The following is a 26,700-nucleotide window of genomic DNA, read 5'->3' on the forward strand; positions in this document are numbered from 1 at the left end:
GGTGTTTCTAGAATAGAGGTTATATCGTATGAAAGTTTCGACCCGATCTTAGAAAGAAAAACCTTGGGAAAAACGAAAAGAAAAAAAAACTCTTGAAAGAGGGGGTCGTGAAAAAGAAATCTTCGGTTATGCCGAAACTGTAATACAGCACAATTCTTAAAGAGAGGTAATTGAAACACAGTCACGATATATCTCTAGTGATCGAAACATGAAAGTTTACGATCACCCATGGAAAAAAAAAAAAAAAAACACGCATCCGTGATCTTTCTTTTGGCAAAAAATACAAAATTCCAAATTTTTTTAGATAAGAGCTTGAAACCTCGACGATAGTGTTCTTTGATGTGCTGAATCTGATCGTGTGATTTGCATTTAAAGTCCTTCACTTTATAGGGTGTTTCCCCCTTTTTTTAAATTCAGGCACATTTTTTCAGACTCGTAGCATTTGTTGGCTAGCGTTAAATTTCATTACTATATGTATCTTGAATGACCATAAAATGCCAGTTCTTTTGATGTATCTATTGTTTTCAAAATTCCGTTTCTTAGAGTTTCTATGCGGCCGAGTATATCCTTATTTACAATTAAATAAAAAAACAAGATTTTTCAACTGAAAGTAAGGAGTAGAATTAAAGCTTAAAATGAACAGAAATTGTTACGTATATGAGGAGGTTCACTCCCTTGTCAATTCCTCGCTCTTTACGCTAAAGTTCAAATTTTGTTCCAATTCTTTAAGAATTACCCCTGAATCACAAAGACCGTTTAATTAGAATAAATAGCTCTTTTGAAAATAATAAAATAAACTTTATTATTGATAAACTTTATAAGTAAAGAGTGAGGTATTGACGAGGGGGCGAACACCCTCATAGACGTAATAATTTCTGTTCGTTTTAAGTTTTAATGTTGCTCCTTACTTTCAGTTGAAAAAAACTGTTTTTTTTTTTAATTTAATTTCTGATCGTTTTTAAATAATTCTGGGAAATCCGGCACCCCCTTCATGGAAAATTCCTTCCCTCATGAAAAACTCAATGGAAAGATCCTTCCATGTAACCTCCTCCTCCCGACCCCCCCCCCAGAGACAATTCCACCTGAAAACGTCTGTATACTTCCCAATAACTAATACGATATGTAAACAACGGGCAAAGTTCATAACATGCAGCAATTCCACCGGGGACTGTGGGGGATTAAGTCATCCTCAGAGATATAGGTAACAGATTTTTTGACTATGCTAAACGAAATGTTTATTTCAAAATTTTGATCGGGTGACTTTGGGAAAAAATGAGCGAGGGAGGGGGTCTAGTTACCCTCCCTTTTTTGTCACTTAAAAAGGGGACTAGAACTTTAAATATCCGTTCTAATGAGCCCTCTCATGGTATTCTAGGACCACTGGGTCAATACGATCACCCCTAGGATGAAAAATAGTAATAAACACGCTTTCTTGATCTTTCTTCTGGTAAAAAAAATACAAGATTTCACATTTTTGCAGGTAGGAGCACGAAACCTCTACAATAGGGTTGTCTGATACACTGAATCTGATGGTGTGATTTTTATTTAGATTCAAAGACTTTTAGGGGTGTTTCCCTTTTTTTGAAAATAAGACAAATTTTATCAGGCTCGCAACTTTTGATGGGTAAGACTAAACTTAACAAAACTTATATTTGAAATTAGCATAAAAATCCGATTCTTTTGATGTATCTATTGGCATCAAAATTCCGCATTTTAGGGTTTCGGTTGCCTGCCGGGTCGCTCCCTACATACAGCTCGTAACCACAGACTGTTTGATTCCTTACCACGAACTGTTTGAAAACGTGTAGGTGGATCCGAGACAAAACAATTTCAAAGAAAAAAAAATCGGAGATAAAGTAAAGAGCTTGCTTCAAAAATACCCAATGCTCATTTTAAAAGTTTTATTTGAGCATTGATTTTGCATATCGTCGGACAAAATAGAATTAAAAAGAAGAGTTTTGACAAAAATTAGCGTCCTATGAAATTCTTTTTTGAATACCTTTTTTGGGTATTCAATTTGGGGCTGGGGGGAAATCCCTATTCTTCTTTTTGGTAGCTTTTATTTGGAAATCTTGTTTAGTCCTGTTGTATTTGTTATTCTGTTGTTGTTGATGCAACGGCAAATGGAAATGCACTGCTGAAACTAAAAATTCCTCTCATCAAAGCTCAAATGACGCTTGGCCTATTGAGGGCTTAGGGGGTGATTGTCCCGCTCTTATTTGTTGTAATCTCTGTTCATTTTAAGTTTAACTTGATCATTCATTTAGTTTCTATATATTTCAGGTTTCATCTGCTCATTCACTGTAAATATCTACGAATTTTAAATTTGACCCGATTTTTCGTTGGATTGCTATTGTTTCGTTTTTTTGTTCCTTCTTTCATTGTAATTTCCATTAGTTTTAGGAAGTGTACAAAGTGAATAGTCAATCATTGTCTAAACTCGCCATAACTATTAGAAGTGGACTTAAAAGATTTGATCTCTGAAAATCTCTAGTACTGAATTCCCTTCTAGGAGACCGCTGGTTCGTGTCTTGCATTGGAACTCTGTATCTCCTCAAAGGCTTTTTCTACCGTGTTGTTCCCGCTGATCAAAGCTTTGAAGACATCTCACTGGAAGATCTTTACTGCGGGGTTTTTAGATTCCGGATATGGTGGTGTGGCGAATGGGTAGAAGTTGTCATCGATGATCGACTACCAACGTTTAATGGGAAGCTTGTCTTCGCTCACTGCCAAACTTCCGGACAGTTTTGGCCCTGCCTTCTAGAGAAGGCCTATGCAAAGTAAATCCTTTTAATATAAATAAAAACTTTTTTGTCTTATATGTGTAAGTGTGATCGGTCAAGTTTCGACAGTTTTGTTGCTTCTTTGCGGATAAATTGTTTTGATTTCAACCATGAAGTATCATATAATTACAGTGTATCATACTTTAAACAGTGTAACTGAAATTTTTCTTGTCCTTCATGTGCTCGCTATTTAAAAAAAAAATTAAAGAAAATCTTCCTCACTGGTTGTTTTAGTAAGTTCTACACTTCTGAAGATTAGATGTAAACATGCATAAATTTCTGTTCGTTGTGAGTTCTAATGTTGCTCCATACTTCCATTTTAAAAAAAACTTGTTTTTTTTATTTAATATCTGATCGTTTTCCAAATTATGTCGGTGAATCTGACTCACCATCCAAGAAAATCCCCCCCCTCGCGGGAAACTTCTCCATGGAAATTTTTTTCAATGCAAAATGCGCCCCCCTAAAATTCCCTCTGGACAGTTTCATCCTCGCTGAAAATCCCCTCCACCCGTAGAATTTCTTGCGGACGATTCAGTATGAAAATTTCTCCTTAGCACATTTTCATTTGGAAAGGACTTTAATTTCTAATCGTTTTCTCCATCACTCTGGAAATCCTCCCTTCCGTGGAAATATTTTCGCAGAAATACAAGCACATTGAAAATCCGGATAATTACCCCGGAACATCTCCACATGCAAAATTGAGTTGGCAAAAAGAAGGTAAGACAAATAAAAAGAATTTGGTATAGAAATTCTGTCAAATTCCCCCAGTGTAAATTTTCTCCTGGAAATTTCAACCCTATTCCATGGAATCTGTCAAATTCCCCCAGTGTAAATTTTTCCCTGGAAATTTCAACCCAATTCCGTGGAAAATTCTCCCTATTGAATCCCATCCCAAGTACGAAATCCCCCGAAAAATGTCTGTATACTTCCTAATAATAAATATTATAAGTAAACAATGGGCAAATTTCATAACTTAGAGGCCTCTCCCCACGTACTGTGGGGGGGAGGGTATGTTACCCCTAAATCCATAATTATTGGATCTTTCAACTATGTTAAACAAAATGAGGGACTCAGAATTTTGAATGGACATTTTTTTGGGGGAAAGGGGCGTGGGGGCACTAGAACTTTTAATCTCTGTTCGAATGCATCATCTCTCTCGATCTTCTAAGAAAGATTTAAATGGGGGAGGACGCAAAAAAAGTCTTGAAATATCCTGGATTATAGATATTATATTCCTAGAAAAAAAAGGAAAAAATATCTCTCCCAATTAATGTGTTTTTTATGTCATGTGGAAGTTGTTGCTAACCGATTGTTGGTGAAAAAGGATGACTTGTGTTGTCAGTGTATGAACTTATGTTTGAGCAAAAGCCTCGTGGGAAATTCTATGTAGGTTTGTAATTTTTTTTTATGAGATTCCAATCTGTGAGGACGTGAGATTTCTATTTTGCAATATTTATCCACAATAAATTGTTTGGTTCAGAAAATAAGACACCAGAAAGTGGAGTAATATCTTTTGGGAAGAGATTATTTGGGATATGCTTTTACAAACAAATTGCAACATTAGAGCATTCCGTTTAGTGAAAACATTATCTCATTCGGAATTAGCCCAAAAATGCTCTTTAACATAAATAACTCTCAAACTAGCTACGATGGGTTGGGATGTTTAAGAGTAATTTTTTAGTCAGTATTTATCTCTCAGCGTTTCAGAATGTTGATTTACGATTTTCCTAATTTTCAAAATGGACAACAATTTGCCATTGCAAATTCCCACAGGTGATTGAACAATTATTTAATCTTCCTTGATGAATTGTCTTTTAATAAGTAAACCAACAACGGTAACTGAATGGTGACTGCCTTTTGATTTTCTTAATGGACACTAAGATTGGCTAAAAACTTATAGCCTTTTTTGTCACCTATTTCGGCCGCTTTCTGCTCTTATAGACTCATATTTTATGTGTAATTTACTCATCTTAGGTTACACGGTTCCTACGAGGCTCTGAAGTATGGAACAACCTTGGATGGACTTGTTGATCTTACAGGTGGAATAACAGAGAGTATCCCCATCAAAAATGAAACTGCTAATGCAGCACGACTTTTAAATCGACTTCTAAGTGCCACATCTGTTGTTACAGCTACAATTCAAACCTCAAACGGCTCAAGAAGTAAAATCGAAAAACTGGACAATGGCCTTCTAGTTGGAATAAATTATAAAGTCCTGGGTGTTGAAGTGGTAGTACATTTTTTTTATAATAGTTGTAGTTTGAATCTCTTTCGATTTTGCTATTCTTCGTGTATTTTGCTATTCTTTATGCTATTCATTAATAAAAAAAAACAAATAAAGAAAGGAACTTCTTTCTAAAACAGACGGTATTCTCTTATTAAGGTTTTGACTAGAAAATTGATCAGTTCTAAATATTTATTTCTGTTGGAAGACCACGAATGGTAGGTGCTATATAGTACACTAAAATTCATTTTGTCAATTCGGTTTTCTCACCAAGAGTCCTTGAGGCACGAAAGGGAAACAGCTGAGTCGTACGGAAAATCATTAAAAAGTTTGTAAGTGTTACAAGTATTCTAAAATTTGTAAGGCCATGCAATTTTTACATTTTTCCGATGAAGTTTTTTTTTTTTTTTAGCTATCTAAGACTCTTCTACTCTTTTATTTCTTTGATTATAAATATGAAAAAACGAGGAGTTAAGATAGAATGAAATTTTCAAAATGAGGATTATATTAATTAGGATAACACTTCTTCTTCTTTAGATAAACTAGCTCTTTTTTAACGAAAAAGATAAAAACATAACTGATGTACAAGAAGGTACAAATTGAAAGTATTCGTATCTGAACACCGCCTTTGTTGTTAACGATTTTCTTTCCTTAACGTTTGAAGGGTTTTATGACACTCTTGTTCGTATCTGTTCCGACGAAACGTTGGACATTTATTTTCTCTGTAAGAAAAATGTAATTAGCCATTGTCATGTGTTTTATTAAATGCTTAGATCTAATCTCTTTAAGTGAGCAATTGTGTATGTATGTATTTATGTATTTTTTTTTCTCGAAAACGGCTCTATGTTTTTTATTTGAAAATTGGTACACTGAAATTATTATCTATGAAATATCATTATTATAAAATTATATATTGGTAAACTGAAATTATGAAAATTATCTAGATAGGTCGTGAGTTTAAGAAAATTCGGTTAGAAACTTAATTTTGTAAAGCATTTTTCATGTTGGTGACTTCTCATTAATATGCATTTAAAGAGCAAAAGTTGCATCCTATTTTCCCACGGGTGATCGTATTGTTTTCATCTATAGCATCTATAACGCATGCAAAATTACACAAGATGGCAAATGATCCCAAATAGATAAAGCAAAAGGCATGAATCAAACACTAGCAAGAATCACATCGAATTGCAAACGAAAATGCTGCACAACGAAATCTGAGGTTAGAAGACAAATCAAAACTACAATGGAACGAAGGAATGAGCTAGTTTAGCGTCTCAGAAGGATAAATAGGAAGGAGGAAATGAACTCACGCCATAATTTATTACTTAAATTGAAATTAATTATTCATCACCCTGGAATGAAGAAACGTGTTATTTTAGCGTCTGCGACGATACACAGGAAGAAGAAAATGAATTAATGCAGGAGTTTCTCAATCTATTTGAAGTTACTGATTTGCCACCCTATGACTACAAACTAAACAATAACAGGATAATTATGCTAATACGTGGAGAACCAATTGTATCGTTATTTCTCAGAGGGTTGTCGTATCTTTGTTGGTATCTATGACGCATGCGAAACTATACTATGAAGGATAAACAGCAAGGAGGAATTGAATTCCTCAATTCAATTAAAGCTGCTGATTTGTCACCCTATGACTTGAGACTAAAGAATAATATTATAATTATGCTAATGCTTAATTTAGATATTTCATTGTGCATATACAATGGAACTTGCCTGGTTGTTACTAAACTATGTATCAACGTAAATCAAGCAAAAATATAGTCACTTGGGAATCCTTTAATGCTGTAAGACAACAAAGCTAGTGAAGACAAAGAGTGTTCGGTAATTGTTCTTCTAACTTGCCTTCCTATTATTGCTCCTCTCTCCCATAGGATTTTTTTTTGTTTCCTTTTGCGTAGACTACGGATACTGGTTCCCAAAAGAGGTGACGACAACAGACCCGCACCCATAAATAAATCGAAAGTAGAACTTTGATAGTTTATTTTGAAGTCTTCTGTCCTTGAATCCTTCAATTAAGATACTTACTGTTATTAAATTGGAGTTTGTTGTGGTTTTGATAGGCATATATTAGGAAAGTTTGAAGTGACAGAGAAGTTTCTCACTGCTCTCAACACTGTTTTTGCTTACAGCATGATTCATTGCAGGTTGAACTCAGGAGCAATTCAACAGTGCATCTTGTAAAGCTCAAGCATCCACATTACAAAATCTCTGATTGGTCAGGAGTATGGAGTAATGGTTCTTCAAATTGGGACGAAATTACTTGCAGTGAAATCGAAAGAATTGGTTTAAAGCATCTGCAAGAGGGAGAATTTTGGTATGAAGGAATTTCTGATCTTATTGAGATTCTATTGTGTTGCTCAGTAAAGACCAACGACTAATGCAGTGACTAAAAGAAAGAAAGAAAATTAAGGGAAGGGAAAAAAGATTGAGGGGAAGAGAGAATGAAACAGAAAGGGAGATAGAGTAACAGAGATAAAGAGAGAGAGGTAAGTAGGGGGAAAGAGAGTGAAAGAGGGAGAGAGTGGAATAGAAAAACGGAATGGGAGAGTATTAAAGAGAGGGGGAAAATAGAGCAAAAAGAAAGAGAGAGATATAGAACATTCAATGATTAAAGAAGGAGTAGTGTAATCTTACCTTTTAAACACTGCATTTTTGATGTGACGATAGAAAATGGATTGGATATTTTATGTGTGTTGGGTTGGATATATCCAGGTGTCACCGATTACTTCGTTGAAACGAAGGTCCGTGGTGCGACTCTGTAAGCTTAGTAAGTGTCGACCAGGCCTCAAATAGATATCTGGAGGAATCTGTGGAATTTAAACGGGAAGGGTGTGTGAAAGCACAGGATATCTGTTCCCCGAATCTCCATTACCCCGCCTGATTAAAGGGTCAAGAAACGAGATCAACACCGCCGGTAGGGATATAAAGTCTAGTGGGTATTCTTTGCGTTTTTTTATGTTTATGTTTTTGGGTGAAGTAATGAAGCAACAGCTGATATACAATCCTGCATTTTAAAAGTTACAAGATTATTTTGTTTCTGGGAAATGAAAATAAAGTTTATTTAATCAGAAACAGTAGATTTCTACACCAGATTTAAGAAAGATGGAAACACTTTTTTTTAAGGAAAAACTACTATTAGGACGTTCATTTTCAAAGTATTGAGGACTTGACAGCTAAAGTGCTTAATTGATGACGAATTAACTAAACCAAAGTTTTGCTCCCACAGCACCTGTGTCGGCGAAGCTGACAAGGTTCAGCATTATTTAAGATTCAGTTTGATTACGTTTGCCTCTGTCCTTCCATCCCATATGAGCGATAAACAAGCCATAATAAAATCACTAATACATTTTTAACAATTTTTTTCCCCACGCTAGTTCACAGAATGCAATATACATATTCTGTCAAAAAGGCACAACCAACGACCGAATTAGAAACATGGAAATCTTTCACCAATTTTTGAGTATTTATCTTATGACTATTAAAAGAAACACAGCTTAGAAACAATACGGAAATTTTTCCAAGAAAGTGGAATTCAATTCAGTGAATATATCGGCCCTATGTCCAAGGGCCGTCTTCAGCACAACAGCAGTATATATATATATATATATATATATATATATATATATATATATATATATATATATATATATATATATATATATATATATATATATATATATATATATATATATATATATATATATATATATATATATATATATATATATATATATATATATATATATATATCTATATATATAAAAATAAGTTGTCTGTGGATGTGTGGATGGATGTGTCAGGTGACGTCACCTGAAAAAACTGGATCAGGTGACGTCAAAACTGAAAAAACTAAAAAAAGGCAAAAACTACAAAAAAAACTAAAAACTAATAAAAAAAATAAAAAAGCTAAAAAACTAAAAAAACTATAAAGGTAAAAACCAATAAAAAACTAAAAAAAAACTGAAAAAACTAAAAAAAGGCAAAAACTACAAAAAAAAACTAAAAACTAATAAAAAAAGTAAAAAAGCTAAAAAACTAAAAAAACTAAAAAAACTAAAAAAAGGTAAAAAACTAAAAAAAATAAAAAATAAAAAAAAACTAAAAAAAAGGAAAAAACTGAAAAATAAGCTAAAATAAAGGTAAAAACCAATAAAAAACTAAAAAGAAAAAAGGAAAAAACTAATAAATGACGACACTCAAAGAGAAAGCGACCAGGACAAAAGGAATGTTCGATTAGCAATCAACAAAGCACCGGGACACAGGGAGTATAAATGACGACCAGGACATAAGTAAAAAAAAAAAAACTATCTATATATATAAAAATAAGTTGTCAAACTAAAAAAAGGCAAAAACTACAAAAAAAACTAAAAACTAATAAAAAAGCTAAAAAACTAAAAAAACTAAAAAAAAGGCAAAAACTACAAAAAAAACTAAAAACTAATAAAAAAATAAAAAAGCTAAAAAACTAAAAAAACTAAAAAAACTAAAAAAAGGTAAAAAACTAAAAAAACTAAAAACTAAAAAAAACTAAAAAAAAGGAAAAAACTGAAAAATAAGCTAAAATAAAGGTAAAAACCAATAAAAAACTAAAAAAAATAACTGAAAAAACTAAAAAAAGGCAAAAACTACAAAAAAACTAAAAACTAATAAAAAAAGTAAAAAAGCTAAAAAACTAAAAAAACTAAAAAAACTAAAAAAAAGGTAAAAAACTAAAAAAAATAAAAAATAAAAAAAAAACTAAAAAAAAAGGAAAAAACTGAAAAATAAGCTAACATAAAGGTAAAAACCAATAAAAACTAAAAAGAAAAAAAGGAAAAAACTAAAAAAATTTTTCATCTAAAAAACTAAAAAAAACTAAAAAAGGTAAAAACTAAAAGAACTAAAAAAGAAAAAAATAAATGACGACACTCAAAGAGAAAGCGACCAGGACAAAAGGAATGTTCGATTAGCAATCAACAAAGCACCGGGACATAGGGAGTATAAATGACGACCAGGACATAAGTAAAAAAAAATTAACAAAACTAAAAAGAAGGTAAAAACTACAAAAAAACTAAAAAGAAAAAAAAACTAAAAACTAATAAAAAAACTAAAAAATCTAAAAATCTAAATAAACTAAAAAAGAAAAAAAAAGGAAAAAAATAAAGGAGAAAAACAAAACTAAAAAACGAATGTATATACAGACCGGTACACCGGGATACAAATGACGACCGGGACACAGGGAATATAAATGACGACCGGGACACAGGGACACAACTACAACGGGGACACCGGGGGAAACAGGGGGATATAAATGACGACCGGGACAAAAAAACTAAAAAGAAAAAAAAAACTAAAAACTAATAAAAAAACTAAAAAATGTAAAAATCTAAATAAGCTAAAAAAGAAAAAAAAAGGAAAAAAATAAAGGAGAAAAACAAAACTAAAAAACGAATGTATATACAGACCGGGACACCGGGATACAAATGACGACCGGGACACAGGGAATATAAATGACGACCGGGACACAGGGACACAACTACAACGGGGACACCGGAGGAAACAGGGGGATGTAAATGACGACCGGGACACCGGGACAGGGAATGGTCGATTAGCAATCACCATCAACAAAGCTCAAGGGCAATCATTAGAATCATGAGGTATAGATCTGAATACAGATTGTTTTCCCATGGACCATTATATGTTGCATGTTCAAGAGTCGGTAAACCTGACAATCTATTTATATGCAAAGACAATGGGACAGCAAAGAATGTTGTATATTCGCAAGTTTTACGTAGTTAAAACCATATATATATATCTATCTATATTCACAGGTGGGACATAGGGACACAACTACAATGGCGCGTAACTATTATGGCGCGTAACGACTTACGCGCGCGGGGGGGCTTGGGGGGGGCGCGAAGCGCCCCCACCAACTAGGTGTTGGGGTGGCGCGAAGCGCCACCCCAACAGCTAGTATATATATATATGTACTGAAGTTGTGCTGAAGACGGCCTTGGACATAGGGCCGAAATATTTACTGAATTGAATTCCACTGTCTTGGAAAAATTTCCTTATTGTTTCCAAGTTGTGTTTGTTTGATATGGAAAGGTAGTATGGTCTTCGTCGCTATTGACTTTTAAAAGGCCCAAAAGCGTCAATAATTTTATCTTTAATTATGCTCTGGACCCAGATTAAGACTACTAAACAGAAGTATGTCTTCGGTGTTTGATAGATTTTTTTTTTTTTTTTTTTTTATCGCAAATCTTGATCAATGAAAAAACTAAAGATCAAAGGAAACTATAATGGTACCTTATTGTGTATGGAAATCAAACAGTTCATGGTAAAGAACTGTAGTAAGGAGCGACCCGGCTCAATAGTAAACGAAACTCTAAAAAACGGAACTTCGATGCTATCAAAAGAATCAGATTTTTATGCTGATTTTAAATATATAAGTTTCATCAAATTTAGTCTTTGTCATCAAAAGTTACGAGCCTGAGAAAATTTGCCTTATTTTGGAAAATAGGGGGAAACACCCCTTAAAAGTCAAAGAATCTTAACAAAAATCATACCATCGCATTCAGTGTATCAGAGACCCCTATAGCGAAAATTTCAAGCTCCTATCTACAAAAATGTGGAATTTTGTATTTTTTGCCAGAAGACAGATCACGGGTGCGTGTTTATTTGTTTGTTTTTTTTCCCAGGGGTCATCGTATCGACCAAGTGTTCCTAGAATCTCGCAAGAGGGCTCATTCTAAGGGCACCTAGGCCTCCTCCCACGGTTTGGGTTGGGGTTGAGGGGAGGGGGCTATGTGGGAGGATCTTCTCTTGGAGGAATATGTCATGGGGGAAGAGAAATTCAATGAAAAGGGCGCGGGATTTTCTAGCATTACTATAAAAAGAAAACAATGAAAAAATAAACACGAAAAAGTTTTTTCAACTAAAAGTAAGGAGTAGCATTAAAACTTAAAACGAACAGAGATTTTTACGCATATGAGGGGTTCTAAAAATACTTTAGCATAAAGAGCGAGGTATTTAGGAGGAGATAAATACCTTGCTCTTTATGCTACAGTATTTTTAGTATTTCAACTGTTTATTCTACGGCCTTTCTGATTCAGGGGTCATTCTTAAAGAATTGGGACAAAACTTAAGATTTAGTGTAAAAGGCGAGGTATTAACGGAGGGACAAACCTTCTCATATACATAATAAAAAATATAAGAATATAAAATTTTGTTACGTAGGTTAATTCTTAAGTTACGTATATTTTTTACTAATAAAAACGTTCGTTAAAAATTAAAATTTCTAGTTGCCTTTTTAAGTAACCGAAAAATTGGAGGGCAACTAGGCCACCTTCCCCACCCCTTATTTTTAAAAATCGTCTGATCAAAACTAAGGAAAAACCGTTTAGCCAAAAAAAAAATTAATATACAAATTTCATTTTAATAATTTATGTGCGGAGAGCCAAAATCAAAAATGCATTAATTCAAAAACGTTCAGAAATTAAATAAAAAAAAACTAAATTTTTAAACTGAAAGTAAGGAGCGATATTAAAACTTAAAACGAACAGAAATTTCTCCGTATATGAAATGGGTTGTCCCCTCCGCAATCCCTCGCTCTTTACGCCAAAGTTTGACTCTTTACCACAATTCTAATTTTTTAAAACAATTAAAAACTTTAGCGTAAAGAGCGAGGGATTGCGGAGGGGACAACCCATTTCATATACGGAGTAATTTCTGTTCGTTTTAATGTCACTCCTTACTTTTAGTTTAAAAAAACTATTTTTTTTATTTAATCTTCAGTCAGGAATGAATGATTTAAAAGGGAATATTAATTGAAATGATTATTATAGCAACACCCTCTTGTAAAAAGACGGAAACAAGCCAGGAGTATGACAGATAACTGCAGACTAAATTCTCTCCTTAGATTACCCAAAGCTAAGTCATTTTCACAAAAACTATCTTCAGGTAAACTAAGGATCATCCAATAAAGTCTCAATTTCAGATACTAAAATGTGCAGTCCTTTATAAGAGTAATTTATTCATAATTAATTTCATTCTTTTTCGTTAACAGCAAAATTGTAAAAAAAAGGAAAAAAAATGCGGATAGAGCGTTATGAATAGTTTACAAGAACATGTCAAATTACAGTTTTGTAACAATGTAGCTTCGTTCCATTTTCGTGTATACATAATAATCATATGTTTAAGAAAAAAGAAGCAAAAAAGGGAAGAAGAAAATAATGACAATAGGTATTTAGCTCTGGCCAGCTGGCTTCTTGAGCTTGGTAGGTCTGACAGAACTAAGGCTTCAGACCCTCTCGAAGGTTTCCCCACCTTTGCTGGGGTTAGTGTAAGGTCATTGACTACTTCTTATCTTCTGAGGCGATTTTTTCTCTTTATTATTATTGTCTATTGTGTAGCTCAACCATCCAAACTGCAGCTAGTTAATGTCTTATATGGGCCAGTAGTATACCATCAAGTAGGCAAATTGATGGTGCCATAAGTCGTGTTTTTGTTAAAAGAAAAGAAAGACTATACATGGGGGGACGGTAAATACTTCAATATTCAATGTTCCAACCGAGGCTGAATAACGGAGCTAATTTAGACATTTTCAAAACTGAAATTGCTGGGATTGACGTTTGAAATAAATTCAAAATATGTTAACTGAATGTAGTACATATAATTTCATTCATCTAAGGGTCGTGGAAGACTCATAAAATCTTCCTCAGGGCTTCGTTAACCGTTTCTTGGTTGTATTCTAAGTCACAGCATTTAATTTTCTAGGTTACCTTATGCTGATTTCTGCAATAATTTTACTCACATTGAAATAATCCATGTAGACAGCGAAACTGCTCGAGATGAAGTCACACTTCAAGGACGTGCTCCTTGGATTACAAGATTACATCAAGGGGCGTGGCAAAGAGGTGTCACAGCCGGTGGTTGTCGGAACAACCCTGATACTTTTCATATAAACCCCCAACTGAACTTAGTTTTGAGTGAGAATGAAGAAGTTATAATTTCATTGTGCCAACATAGTGTGCTTGAACCAAAAGTTATTGGATTCTCTGTGTATAAGCTTGAAAAGCCATCTAGTGAGCTAATTAGTAGGTCGTTTTTCAAAAAGAACAAATCTCTTTTGAATTCACAGTATACTAATAGCAGACAGGTATGAAAATTCTATTTTTTACTTCTTTTGTATTTCTATTTATATTAATGTTATTCTCTGCCAGAATCAGCATATTAAAGAAATAATTATCCTGATCTTCCTATCACCTTGTATTGTAAACATACCCATACATTATAATTGAAAAGATAATACAACTTTCGACTTGCAAAAAGATTTTATTTTCATGTTCGTATTCATTTCCGGTACTGGAATATAATGCGTCTTTTTCATTAGAACTTAGTGCTCAGTGGCGTAAATTCAAAAAAATATGGAATGGGTTAAAAATATATTAATCAAAATCTAGCATGGGGGGGGGGGCTGTAAACTCGACGGTTTTCAAATTTGTTCAATGGATATGTAAAAAAAGGCATTATCAATGGATTTGGCCGATTAGTTTTTTTCAAAATTTGGGAGGGAGCGAAAAATTCTAGGAAAGGTTACATCCCCCCTCCACTTGGTTCTACCGCTAGTGCCATCTAGAATGGATGTACGGTTAAATTTAGCGAACTAAATTAGTAATACTAGGGATTTCCATCTGCGCTCTTAGTCGAAACCTTTTTAAAATCTTCCGTTTGGATTTATCCTGCCCCAGAAAGCAAAACTTTAGATTTCACCATCTTTCTCTTAGGAAGAAGATTCAACTTTTGGAAAAAAATACAGAATTCCACATTTTTGGTAAATAGGAGCTTCAAAGCTCTATAATAGGGTTCCCTGATATGCTTAATCTAAGGTTGAGATTTTCACTAAGATCACATGGCTCTTTGGGGGGTTTCCCCCATTTTTCGAGAATCAGGTAGATTTTGATAGGCTCGTATTTTTCAATGGATAGCTTTAAACTTAATGAATTTTATACATTTGGAATCACCATAAAAAGCCAATTTTTTATTTATTAATAGTTCTCATTTTTTTTTTTGGAGTTTTAGTTGCTATTGATCCAAGTCGCTCGTTACCTGCAATTCGTAACTACGAACTGTTCGGTTCTCGCTTATATTGAGAAATACCCTTTGTGTAACGCTACATGATTCTTTCAGAGCTGAGATTTACTTTATCAGTTCCATTTAATTATACCATAAATTGTACTTAAATGACACGTTGTCTAATTTTTGCTTACTTTGTTTTATTTTAAATTTTTCCATCAGCTTTTAAGGCCATTTACTCTTCTGTGCAACGTAAATATTTGCCTAAAATATTGGATTTTTTCGCTTTCGGTTTCATTATGTCCTTCATTGCAGGTTAGTGCACGCTGCTGTTTCGAACAAGGGGGGTACTTACTAGTACCAACAACTTTTGAGCCTGGCCAGGAATCAAGTTTCACATTACGAGTCTTCTCAGCAAAGCCCATTAAATTAAAGTAAGTCTTACAAGAATCATAATAGTGATTTAAAACTTCACTGCTCGACTAAATCAACGATCATGAGACGGTATACGTAATATTTCTTTTATAGTTTGGTTCGGGTTTATAAGTAGTATGACCGTCATTGATTGACTCCTATGAAAAAAAAAAAAAAACAATGAGAAAAGGAGACAACGAGATGCAATTATGATTTTGGTAATATTTTACCTTCATAAGGTATAAATCATGTCCATTTCCTTTTATGTATGTACGCTTGATTATTGAAAATTTTTGTAAATAAGCCGAAATTATCTTATTCTAATTGTCTTTTACAACTGATATTTAGTATTCAAAGGCCAACTTTGTTCTATACTTTGTATTATATCAGGGTTGCGTAATAGTATAGTATCGTATTGCATCTCAGCGATTCTTTGCAGTCAAGATCAATATTAAGTTCTTCGAAGAATCTTTTAGATTCAACTATCAAACAAAAATTAGGTAATTGTTCCAAAATATCTAATTTTACCATAAAAAAAAAACAAATACCTTAACATGTTGCTGAAATTGTTTCTGATCTGTCATGTTTTAACCTATCTTAAAGTAACATTATGTGCTTCTTTCTGTTAAGGCTTCTAAGAATCCTTATTTTATTTGAAAGATTCATCGAAATTCTAAATGACATTGAGGCGCTGAGAAATTCAGCTTATCTCACTTAAGACTCTGTGGGCCATATGAATTAGATTTGGCAGGCTAGAGGATTACAGGATGCGCGTGCCTGACCTAGGTAGCTAATTTTTCGTCCATATATTTCCATAAATACAAGAATGTTTCATTGGAACTTCACTACTTTTCTCAAATAACGATGGCATTAAAAGGAACCCGACAATTATTTTTGCTTTTATTGCTGTTCTTATATTTAATTTGGGCATCCAACATATTTTGTTGCCAGTTATGACAACATCAACAAAACACTAACTAGTAAGTGCGCTTGGGCACTGTTCATGCGCATGTATTTCGCGCATTAGAAACTGTGCCAGAAATCTCAAATTGTCAAACAGTTCGTGGTAACGAACTGTAGTAAGGAGCGACCCGGCTCAATAGTAACCAAAACTCTAAAAAATGGAATTTTGATACCAATAGCTACATCAAAAGAATCGCATTTTAATGCTGGTTTTAAATATATAAGTTTCATCAAGTTTAGTCTTACCCATCAAAAGTTACGAGCCTGAGAAAATTTGCGTTATTTTAGAAAATAGGGGGAAACGCCCCCTAAAAGTCATAGAATCTTAACGAAAATCACACCATCAGATTCAGCGTATCAGAGAACCCTACTGTAGAAGTTTCGAGCTCCTATCTACAAAAATGTGGAATTTTGCATTTTTTGCCAGAAGGCAGATCACGGATGGGTGTTTATTTGTTTTTTTGTTTTTTTTTTTGTTTGTTTTTTTTTTTTTCCCAGGGGTGATCGTATCGACCAATTTGTCCTAGAATGTTGCAAGAGGGCTCATTCTAATGGAAATGAAAAGTTCTAGTGCCCTTTTTAAGTGACCAAAAAAATTGGAGGGCACCTAGGCCCCCTCCAACGCTAATTATTTTCCCAAAGTCAACGGATCAAAATTCTGAGATAGCCATTTTATTCAGCGTAGTCGAAAAACCTTATAACTATGTCTTTGGGGACGACTTACTCCCCCACAGTCCCCGTGGGAGGGGCAACAAGTTACAAACTTTGACCTGTGCTTACATATAGTAATGGTTATTGGGAAGTATACAGGCGTTTTCAGGAGGATTTTTTTGGTTTGGGGGAGGGGTTGAGAAGAGGGGGATATGCTGGGGGGAACTTTTCTTCGAGAATTTGTAATGGGAGAAGAAAATTTCCATGAAGGGAGAGCAGGATTTACTAGCATTATTTAAAAAAAAAACAATTAAAAAATAAAAGTGAAAAAGCTTTTTCAGCTGGAAGTAAGGAACAGCAATAAAACTTAAAACAAACAGAAATTATTACCCATATGAGGGGCTCACCTCCTTCTAATACCTCGCTCTTTACGCTAAAGTATTTTCGGTAATTTCAACTACTTATTCTACGGCTTTTGTGATTCAGGGGGTCATTCTTAATGAATTGGGATAAAATTTAAGCTTTAGTGTAAAGAGCGAGGTACTGACGATGGGGCAAATCCCCTCATATATGTAATAAAAACATGAGAATACAAAAGTTCTTTACGTAAGCTAATTTATAAGTTACGTAAATCTTTTACCAATAAAAAGATTTGTAAATAATTAAAAGTTCTAGTTGCCTTTTTAATTAACCAAAAAATCGGGGGGCAACTAGGCTTCGTCCCCCGCTCTTTTTTTCTCAAAATCATTCGATCAAAGTTATGAGAAAGCCATTGAGCCAAAAAAAAAAATATACAAATTTCGTTTTGATTATTCCTCTGCGGAGAGCCAAAATCAAAACATGCATTGATTCAAAAACGTTCAGAAATTAAATAAAAAAAAACAAGTTTTTTCAACTGAAAGTAAGGAGTGACATCAAAACTTAAAACGCACAGAAATTACTTCGTATATGAAAGAGACTGCTTCCTCATCAACGCCCCGCTCTTTACGCTAAAGTTTTTTACTGTTTTAGAAAGAAGAATTGAGAGAAAGAGTCAAACTTTAGCGTAAAGAGCGGGGCGTTGATGAGGAAGCAGCCTCTTTCATATACGAAGTAATTTCTGTGCGTTTTAAGTTTTGATGTCACTCCTTACTTTCAGTTGAAAAAACTTGTTTTTTTATTTAATAACAAAAAGGATCGTAACATGGTCTTTAATTGCATTAAAGGGATTACATGCCATAACTTTCAGCTAATCAGAGGTATTTTCCACTAACGTTAACTTATTGTAATATAATCTGGTTCGAGCAAAATCAGAATTTCACGCTACTGTTGGTTTAAGTTTAAGAAGGTTGGTCTAAATTGGAGAAAGTTGGCTGACACAGTAATGCTAGGAGGTTACACGAATGATACTGGTGGACCACATTCGTAACCCTGCTAATGGTACCTACAGGCTGGTCATTCCACGTTTTTAGTTTTTCAAACTTTTTTTTAGGCTGATTGATTTACTCCCGAAAATGTTGCGGCCAGTATTATTAAAAGCAACGAGTTCATGTGAATCGAAAGGAGTAAATCAATACGAATCAGTGTTTTTACAACTTGCTGATGAGCACCGTTCTGTGAGCTGTTTTGAGCTGCATGAGCTTCTTGAGGCTTGTCTACCCAACGGTAAGCATAGCACTGCATTGCGGTTGCTTGAATTGTCCCTTCATTAAAAAGATGATTCGCCTAAATCACTGTAAAAGGATAAAGAAAAAAGACTAATCCTGACATAAAAACAGAAAATAGAACAATGAAACACAGATTATGTTCAGATAAAGTGTATTGTGTACTTAATGCTTTTATCACATTATGTTCTATTTTATTTGTATTCATCGTTTTTTATTCATATGGAATTTAATCTATGGTTTTTCTTAGAATGAAAAAAAAAAATAATATATGAAAATAATGATTAAACAAATACAATCCAGAAGACGTATTTTGTAGTTTGAATAAATGGGATGCCTTTTAGATCATAACTGTTGCCTCTTTAGTTTAAACTCTTGAAACAAACTTCAGTGCCTATCTTAAAGTCCCTCCAAAGTTATCCTCCATTGTGTTACTCTATATAAAAATGGAAGTGAACAATCATGTCACTCTTAAAAAACAGAAATTACCATAAACAAAAGTAGTATTGTTGGCCCCTCAGACCACCTTATAGGCTAGAATGGCATTTGTACTTTATTGAAAGAAAAATAATATTTGAAATCTTTTTTCTTTTTTCATTATAATGTGGATAAATTAAATACTGCTCTAATTTCCAAAAACTTTTTTTTATCAGTATTATTGAAACAATCACTTTATTTTCATTAGTCTAATATGTAGGAAATTTTCAGCAGTGTTTTCTCCCTTTTAGAATTTGTCCTGTAAAGTGAATAGAAAATCAGTTGGCGATTCACTTATTGATTAACCAGTCGAACGATGACTTCAGCAAACTAAGGAGAGTGCTTCAAAATTTACAATTAATATAATAAAAGTTATATCTAGGTGTCAATTAAGAATGAATGGATTCAAATGCGTAAATGCTGACGAAGAAAGTGTCAAATTTGCGAAAAATAGATTTCAAGTCATAAATGTATTTGTAATAAAGATTTGCTCGTTTCTTTCCTGTAAGTTCGATTGGTATTATTGTTTTCTTCTTTTTTTTGTGCCATGACAAAAAAAAAGGAAAAAAACACATACTCTGCAATATATATATTGTTTTCGATGAAGTTTCAATTATAGTAGAAAAACAGATCGTGCCACAGCAAAGGGTTGATTCCTACTATTTTTTGCTGCAAAACATGATTTCTGGTCTGAATGTGCCCAAAATGCTGTTGAGTAAAATGAGATGACTATTCAGTTTAGAATTATGGAAAATCTGTTTGCATAGCTTTTTAGTTTCAAAGGCCACGCTGCTACTAACGGTCATACACTATTGGGTAGAAACGGGAATTTTTACGCCCCAATTTTCCAACTTTTGTTAGAGATCACTTAGATCACTGTAGGTGGAAATTTCCGACCTGACCTTCACTCCTGTGGACAATATATTTAGAATAGGTGTGGAATATGGATGGCTGGAGGATTCTAGCCCCCCTCTTACCACCGTAATATTTTTAATTTTAAATAACAGGTCCCATGTATATGCTTAACCGGGTAGATAGAAACACAGGGTGTGGATGGTGTCCCATAGGAACAAGATTCGTCCGTGGATTTCTCTTCTTCTAAGAGCCCCAACACCAGAGCCTGAAAAAGTATTTTTGAGCTTTTCCCTCTCATATTTAGGTAGTGCCGGTCGTATTAAGATAAACCTGAAAATAACACTATGAAACTAAATGCCCAAAGCTTTTTTACTAAAGTAAAGCTTTTGGTCTATTGAGAATGTGATTGTTGTCTACTGTATGTTGAAACTTAAGGATAAAATTACGAGGGTAACTCTACTTAGGCATAGGATTGGATAATTTTTCTCAGTTTTAAGTTGTGACGTTTCTCTTAAATTTCATTGAAAAAAACAAAAAAGACTATGATTCGAGTAACGATACAAATTGTGTTAGACTTTTACCTATTTAATGAATGGTGTTGGATGCGTAGGATTTCATATCTAGAAGATGACCATAAGTATGAAATATGTTTATGTCTTTTAACTTTGTCGGTGACGAGTCAAATTCAGCCATTCTTTAGCTTTCTGTTATTACATTAGTCATATCGTCTGTGTCATGAGAATACTATTTATATTATAAAACAGTGTTTTAAAGCTAGTCAAGGTCAGCATTCACTTGTGCCATATTTTGGTTGGATAATATTGTAATTTTTTTCAGATTATATTAAGAGCTGCGCTACAATTGAAGTATGTCGTCAGATCGTAATGGCACTGGGTGTATCCTTTTTTTCCACTTTATAGTCGATTGAAGCCTAACACGGTTGTGTTTAAATATTTTATTTTTGGAGGGGGGGGGTGTCATCGAAAAGAGGCAGATATGCGTGGTGACATGAAAAAAGTATGCGAGAGGGTTTTTTTTAAGTTGGGTTTGGATTTACTGAGCCAAAATTTTTGTCATGTTTTTGAAGCTCATTTGTAAAAAAAGGACATCTGTTTCTATTGAATTCTGGAAGAGACATTTTGTTTCTAGACTGATTCCTTATATGCATTCTAATATGTACAAAGTAAAGGCAGGCTACATGTTTTGTACTTTGAAAGTTTAAAATGTACTAGTTTAATTTCAATTCCAACGATTCAGAAGAGTAGCTTTCTGTGTTTAACTTTGAAATTTCTTTGCCTATGGCAATTAAGCCGAAATAATTTCAGTAAAAAAAAAAGATTAAGACATCATATTAAAGCCAAAATTAAAATCTTTAAATGGAATAAGACTGGTGATAATAGACAGGTTGCCCTTTAGTCTAAGATTTCCATCTATAATTAATGTAACCACGATACTGAAAATGTGACAGGCACCCTATTCGCATTTCTTTACTTTGTGTGTTCTTTTTAATCAAACCAAATCAGGTTCTTTTCTGGAAGACCCTGACGTCATATTACTGATTTGGGTACGACGTCGCGTCAGATGGCACAAGTAAATGTCACAGTGAAAATTCCAAAAAATCTCGTATAAAAATATTTTTTTATTCAATAAGCCCTCAGCTTAATATGGAAAATGTCTGAAACAACAGGCAAAAGTAGTATCAATTTTTGCGGTGTATTTATGTTTCGTATGTATTTACTTTAGTCACGAGTTTCTTCTATTTTTACTCCAATTCATTCGGTGACAACAGTTACTTGTGGTGAGAAATTTCAGAAGCGTCAGGATAGGGTTTAGTTCAGTTTATTTCTTGGTGTATTCCAAATATGGTTCGTAGGAGGGGTTCCCTTTTACCTATGATGTTTTCCCTTAAATAAATAGAAATTTGTCGTAAAAAAGGGATAAACTGCAAGCAAGCTTTCATTAGTGTATAACGTACTTCTTTGTATCATAAACCTTAGGAGGGAAGGTCAAATGGCAATCTTTTTCCCTTATCTCCCTATCCTTGACGTCTGCGCTAAGGATTCATATTAATGATTTCAAAATTCAGTTTTTTTGGTTCATAGTCTTAAATAACTGAATAATTCAACAAGTGAAGATTATTGAAGCTTTTAGTTTCAGTTATAATTTTGTGAGACTAGAAAGAATTGTAATACCAGTTACTGCGAAAATTATTACCCATCCAACAAAAGCGGAGAATAATAAACCAAAATAGACCTAACTAAATTTAGTTCACTGCTCCTGTGAAGGAAAATAAGAATTCTGTGTTTCTTTATGAGAGCATGCCAATGGCTACTAAAATATATCTATCCATGAAACAAAAATTATTTGCATGAATACACTGAAGATTATTTAGTTTAAGGATCAATGTTGGAGTGTTAGTATCCCAAAAATGTCTAAAGTGGGTGTGGTAGTACTCAGCTCTCCTTTTTAGTTTCATGAAACTCTTGCTCCTAAATAACTTATGAAATTTATTTTTATGGTCTTCGTAAATTTGAAAGTTATTACATTGGCATTTCGGACAATTAAATGTTTCAAGGTACTAAATCTGAACTCGAGGAAATTGCTTAAAGAAAAATCCTTAACTACCCAACTCTAGACTTCTGGATACGGAAGATTAAAGCTGTCTGAATTCCGAGATTTTATGTGCAGCCTAAAACAGTGGCAAATCTCGTTTAAGGCACATAGTAAAGAGAAAACTGGTATCTTGAGAGCAGAAAGACTACGGGATGCACTGTATGACACAGGTAAGACCATGCTCAACGCAATAGCATTAATTCAGTAAAGAAGTGCCACCCACGTATTTTTTCCCTCCCTTATTGTACATAATATCATAGTTTTCAATGCTTTTTTAATACCACCGTTTACCCACAACAAAGGAATGGAGGAGCAAAGGGCTAGCCTAGAAAGAATCGTATCGGAGCTGGCCCTTCCTTGTTATGGCCCCCTTGTTAAGGGTCGACATATTTCTAAAAGGTAGGAAATGGGCTTGTAAAGAGTATGGGGTGACCTTAAATGATTGTTTATATTATTGATTATAAAATGAGTCATGGCTCCTATACATAAGCCAGGAGATGGTACAGGAGATGCTAGGACTAGAGTTCTTCTGATTATAAATATTATATATTTAACTACCTAGTTGGTGGGGGCGCTTCACGCCCCCCAACCCCCCCCCCCCGCGCGTAAGTCGTTACGTGCCATATTAGTTACGCGCCATTGTAGTTGTGTCCCTGTGTCCCACCTGTGAATATAGATAGATATATATATGTTTTTGATTGCCCTTGAGCTTTGTTGATGGTGATTGCTAATCGAACATTCCCTGTGTCCCCGTCGTCATTTATATATCCCCCTGTGCCCCTGGCATCCCCGTTGTAGTTGTGTCCCTGTGTCCCCGTCGTCATTTATATTCCCAGTATCCCGGTCGTCATTTGTGTCCCAGTCTGTAATTTCTCTTTGAGCGTCCCGGTCGTCATTTATATTCCCTGTGTCCCGGTTTTTAGTTTTCTTTTTCTCCTTTATTTTTCAGTTTTTTTACTTTTTTTAGTTTTTTTTCTTTTTCAGTTTTTAGTTTTTTAAGTTTTTTTAGTTTATTTTATTAGTTTTTAGTTTTTTTTTTACTTTTTAGTGTTTTTTTTTGTAGTTTTTACCTTTTTTTAGTTTTTTAGTTTTTTTCTTTTTTAGTTTATAGTTTTTTACCTTTTTTTAGTTTTTCTTTTAGTTTTTTAGCTTTTTTTAGTTTTTTTAGTATTTTCTTTTTAGTTTTTTTTGTAGTTTTTACCTTTTTTAGTTTTTTTTTCTTCTTTTGTATTAACGCTTAAGCCAAGGTTCGAACCTGGAACCTCTCGGACCTAGAACCTGGAATATAACGCTTTACCAACTCAGCTACTTCGGCTTGAATATATTCGTTTTTGAATTGGTATATGATGAAATAATTCAGACGTCATATGCGGACAGACAGACAGACACACAAACAAACAACTTATTTTTATATATATAGATGTTGACTTGTTGTTTACATAACGGATAAAAGACATTTTCTGGGGTTGGACCCCTCTCCTCTAAGTTGAACCTCTAGATAAGGTTTTGCTCATTCCTTTTCAATTCGCTGTCGCTGTAAAAATTCAAGTGCACAGGGAATTCTATTGTTTCCAATTCCTCAAGCCCCCTTCAGGAATACTCAGCCAGAAGGAGGGTATGTGAATAGTATAATTTGGAAGAAGTAGAGATCAATTTCGTTTCGCTGAATCATAAATTGTTGTGTCAGGTGAATCAAAGTCTTTTGAATGGGTTGCATCTCAAATAAGTGATTGAGGAAGCGATCTTCATTCCGTCCTTTCCCTTTTCGTAAGTTTTGAGAGCTGATACGGTGACCTGTCTTAACTTCAAAAACAAGCTTGACTTAATGTGACTTAATGCCTGCCTCTCATGCATTGCGGCCCGACAAGGGGGCTCCCAGGATTTGAGTGTTCTATTTATTATTTTTCTTTTTAATTTTTACCCATTTTCACAAAATCCTGCGTGCATTCTAAGTAGGACACATCAGAATAAGCCTCTTGAAAAACTTTTAAAGCAGTTACCAAAGAGAAATATGTTTTTACATTTAACTCTGAGAAAGGCCATGATTTATGATCTTTAAAGATAATAGAATTCCACCACTGAATCCCATACAAAGAGAGAGAGGTAAAGTGGATAACGAAAGAGAGATGAAGATAAAGATAGAGTGCGAGAGGGAGTGAAATTTACTTTGAAGTGATCTATTTATCTTTCAGTCTCAACAAGGAAAAAAAGGTAGAGGGTGGCCATGAAACATGTTTCCATTTACCAATAAAAGAGTCGTGTGTTAAAGAATTGTTTGCTCAGCCGTCAATTCGATCTTTATTAGCTGTCCAACAATTTTTCCACGTGAATTAAACTTTTTAACTAGTCATGTAGTCATCTAAAAAGCAACCATTTAGTCATGTTTTGTGCAGACTCTTTCCTATAATTAAATAAAAACAACAAGTTCTTTCAACTGAAGGAAAGGAGCAACAGTTAAACTTAAGACGAGCAGAAATTAATCCGTTTCATGAAAGGGGCCACCCCTCCTCGATACCTCGCTCTTTACGCTAAAGTTTTACTCTTTTTCAAAACTGCTTTTTTAAGTAATAAAAAACTTCAGTGTAAAGAGTCAGTTAATTGTGATTATTCTGCATAATAGGAAAAACAGCATTGGTCAAGAATAACCATAACCGGCCTTAACAAACAGGCTCTTCACTTAATCACATAGAAGGCATGAAACCATGATAAAAAAAAATCCCGATACCGATACGCCCGATACCACTTAGAACCCTTTCCCAAGGGACCATAGAGAGTCATATCATCGTCAAAGCCATTGTTATTGAAGCTTCCGACGACTTTTTTTTTTGGGGGGGGGGGGGAGGATAGGGGATAGCTCCCCTCCAATTTTTTGTTCACTTAAGAAAGGCACTAAAACTTTTGATTTCCGTTCAAATGAGTCCTTTCGCGATATTGTAGGACAATTAGTTAGAATTGATCACTCCTTGGGAAAGTATCCAAAAACAAATAAACACGTATCCGTGATCTTTCCTTGCAAAAATGTAATTTTTTGCATTTTTGAAGCTGGGAGGTTGAAACCTCTACAGCAGTGTTCGCTGATACGCTAAATTTGAGGTTATAATTTTTATTAAGATTCCTTGACTTTTAGGGGGTGTTTCCCTCCTTTTTTGAAAATTAGGTACATTTTCTCAGGCTCGTAGCCTTTGATGGGTAAAATTAAACTTGACGAGCCTTATATATTTGGAATCAGCTTAATAGGCTGATTCTTTTGATATGGCTAATGATGTCAAAATTCTGTGTATTAGAGTTTTGATTACTATTGAGCCGTTTCGCTCCTCACTTACAGTTCGTTACCACGAATTGCTTGATATTCTCTCATTTTGCTCGTTAGCTTTCCTTTGATCTTTTGTGTATAAACCGTGCTAGTTAGCATATTTTACCCTGGCAGCCGCTTAATTTAGCAATAGAAACCTTTATATTGTTTTTTTATTTATTTATGGCAGAGCTATCAGCCAGTCTCTGCAATTTTTCTGCTATCCTACCTGCGCTTGCATATAAAAATTAAGGAATGTTGACCTCGGTCGAAATTTTCTAAGGCTCTTTGACTTCAGTGCCTATGGAGACTGACCATCTTAATTTAGTTAACTTTCTCCGTCTAAACAACTATAATGCATATGGATCTTCTTTTTCTAGGTTATCAAGTCAACACAGAAATACTTTCTGCATTAGCAATGAAATATATGCGAAAAGATGGCACCCTCCGATTTGGGGACTATGTTTCCATTATCCTTCTTCTATCTTCAAGCTTTAGTAAGTAACTATTCTAAAGGCTCAAATTAGTTTTATGTAAATTTTTATTTAATAGGTCTTGTTCTAAGTCATTTGTCACAATTACAATTGACTTCTTAGCTTAAATGTTAGCTGCTAATATTCTGGGGTAAATTTCTAAAAGTTGTTTTTATCAGGGTCTTTTTGTATTTTTTTTTTCAGGTTCAGTTAAACGCTTTTTCTCTTAGTACCG

General features: G+C 34.0%; 1 protein-coding gene across 3 annotated transcripts in view; it reads left to right on the forward strand.

Moving 5' to 3' along the window:
- LOC136031989 (calpain-C-like) overlaps nucleotides 1-26,700 on the forward strand; it is a 50,735-nt gene that overhangs the window by 19,792 nt on the left and 4,243 nt on the right. For 2 of the 3 annotated variants that reach the window (XM_065712051.1, XM_065712052.1), the window contains exons 4-12: nucleotides 2,513-2,780; nucleotides 4,758-5,013; nucleotides 7,173-7,342; nucleotides 13,786-14,167; nucleotides 15,400-15,518; nucleotides 18,584-18,756; nucleotides 20,925-20,983; nucleotides 22,723-22,870; nucleotides 26,373-26,489. In XM_065712051.1, coding sequence (XP_065568123.1) covers nucleotides 2,513-2,780; nucleotides 4,758-5,013; nucleotides 7,173-7,342; nucleotides 13,786-14,167; nucleotides 15,400-15,518; nucleotides 18,584-18,756; nucleotides 20,925-20,983; nucleotides 22,723-22,870; nucleotides 26,373-26,489 — 1,692 coding nt within the window. The remainder of the gene's footprint in view (nucleotides 1-2,512; nucleotides 2,781-4,757; nucleotides 5,014-7,172; nucleotides 7,343-13,785; nucleotides 14,168-15,399; nucleotides 15,519-18,583; nucleotides 18,757-20,924; nucleotides 20,984-22,722; nucleotides 22,871-26,372; nucleotides 26,490-26,700) is intronic. The other variant, XM_065712053.1, reaches the window with a different exon arrangement.

This window comes from Artemia franciscana, chromosome 10 (assembly GCF_032884065.1).
Source record: "Artemia franciscana chromosome 10, ASM3288406v1, whole genome shotgun sequence".
Taxonomy (NCBI): domain Eukaryota; kingdom Metazoa; phylum Arthropoda; class Branchiopoda; order Anostraca; family Artemiidae; genus Artemia; species Artemia franciscana.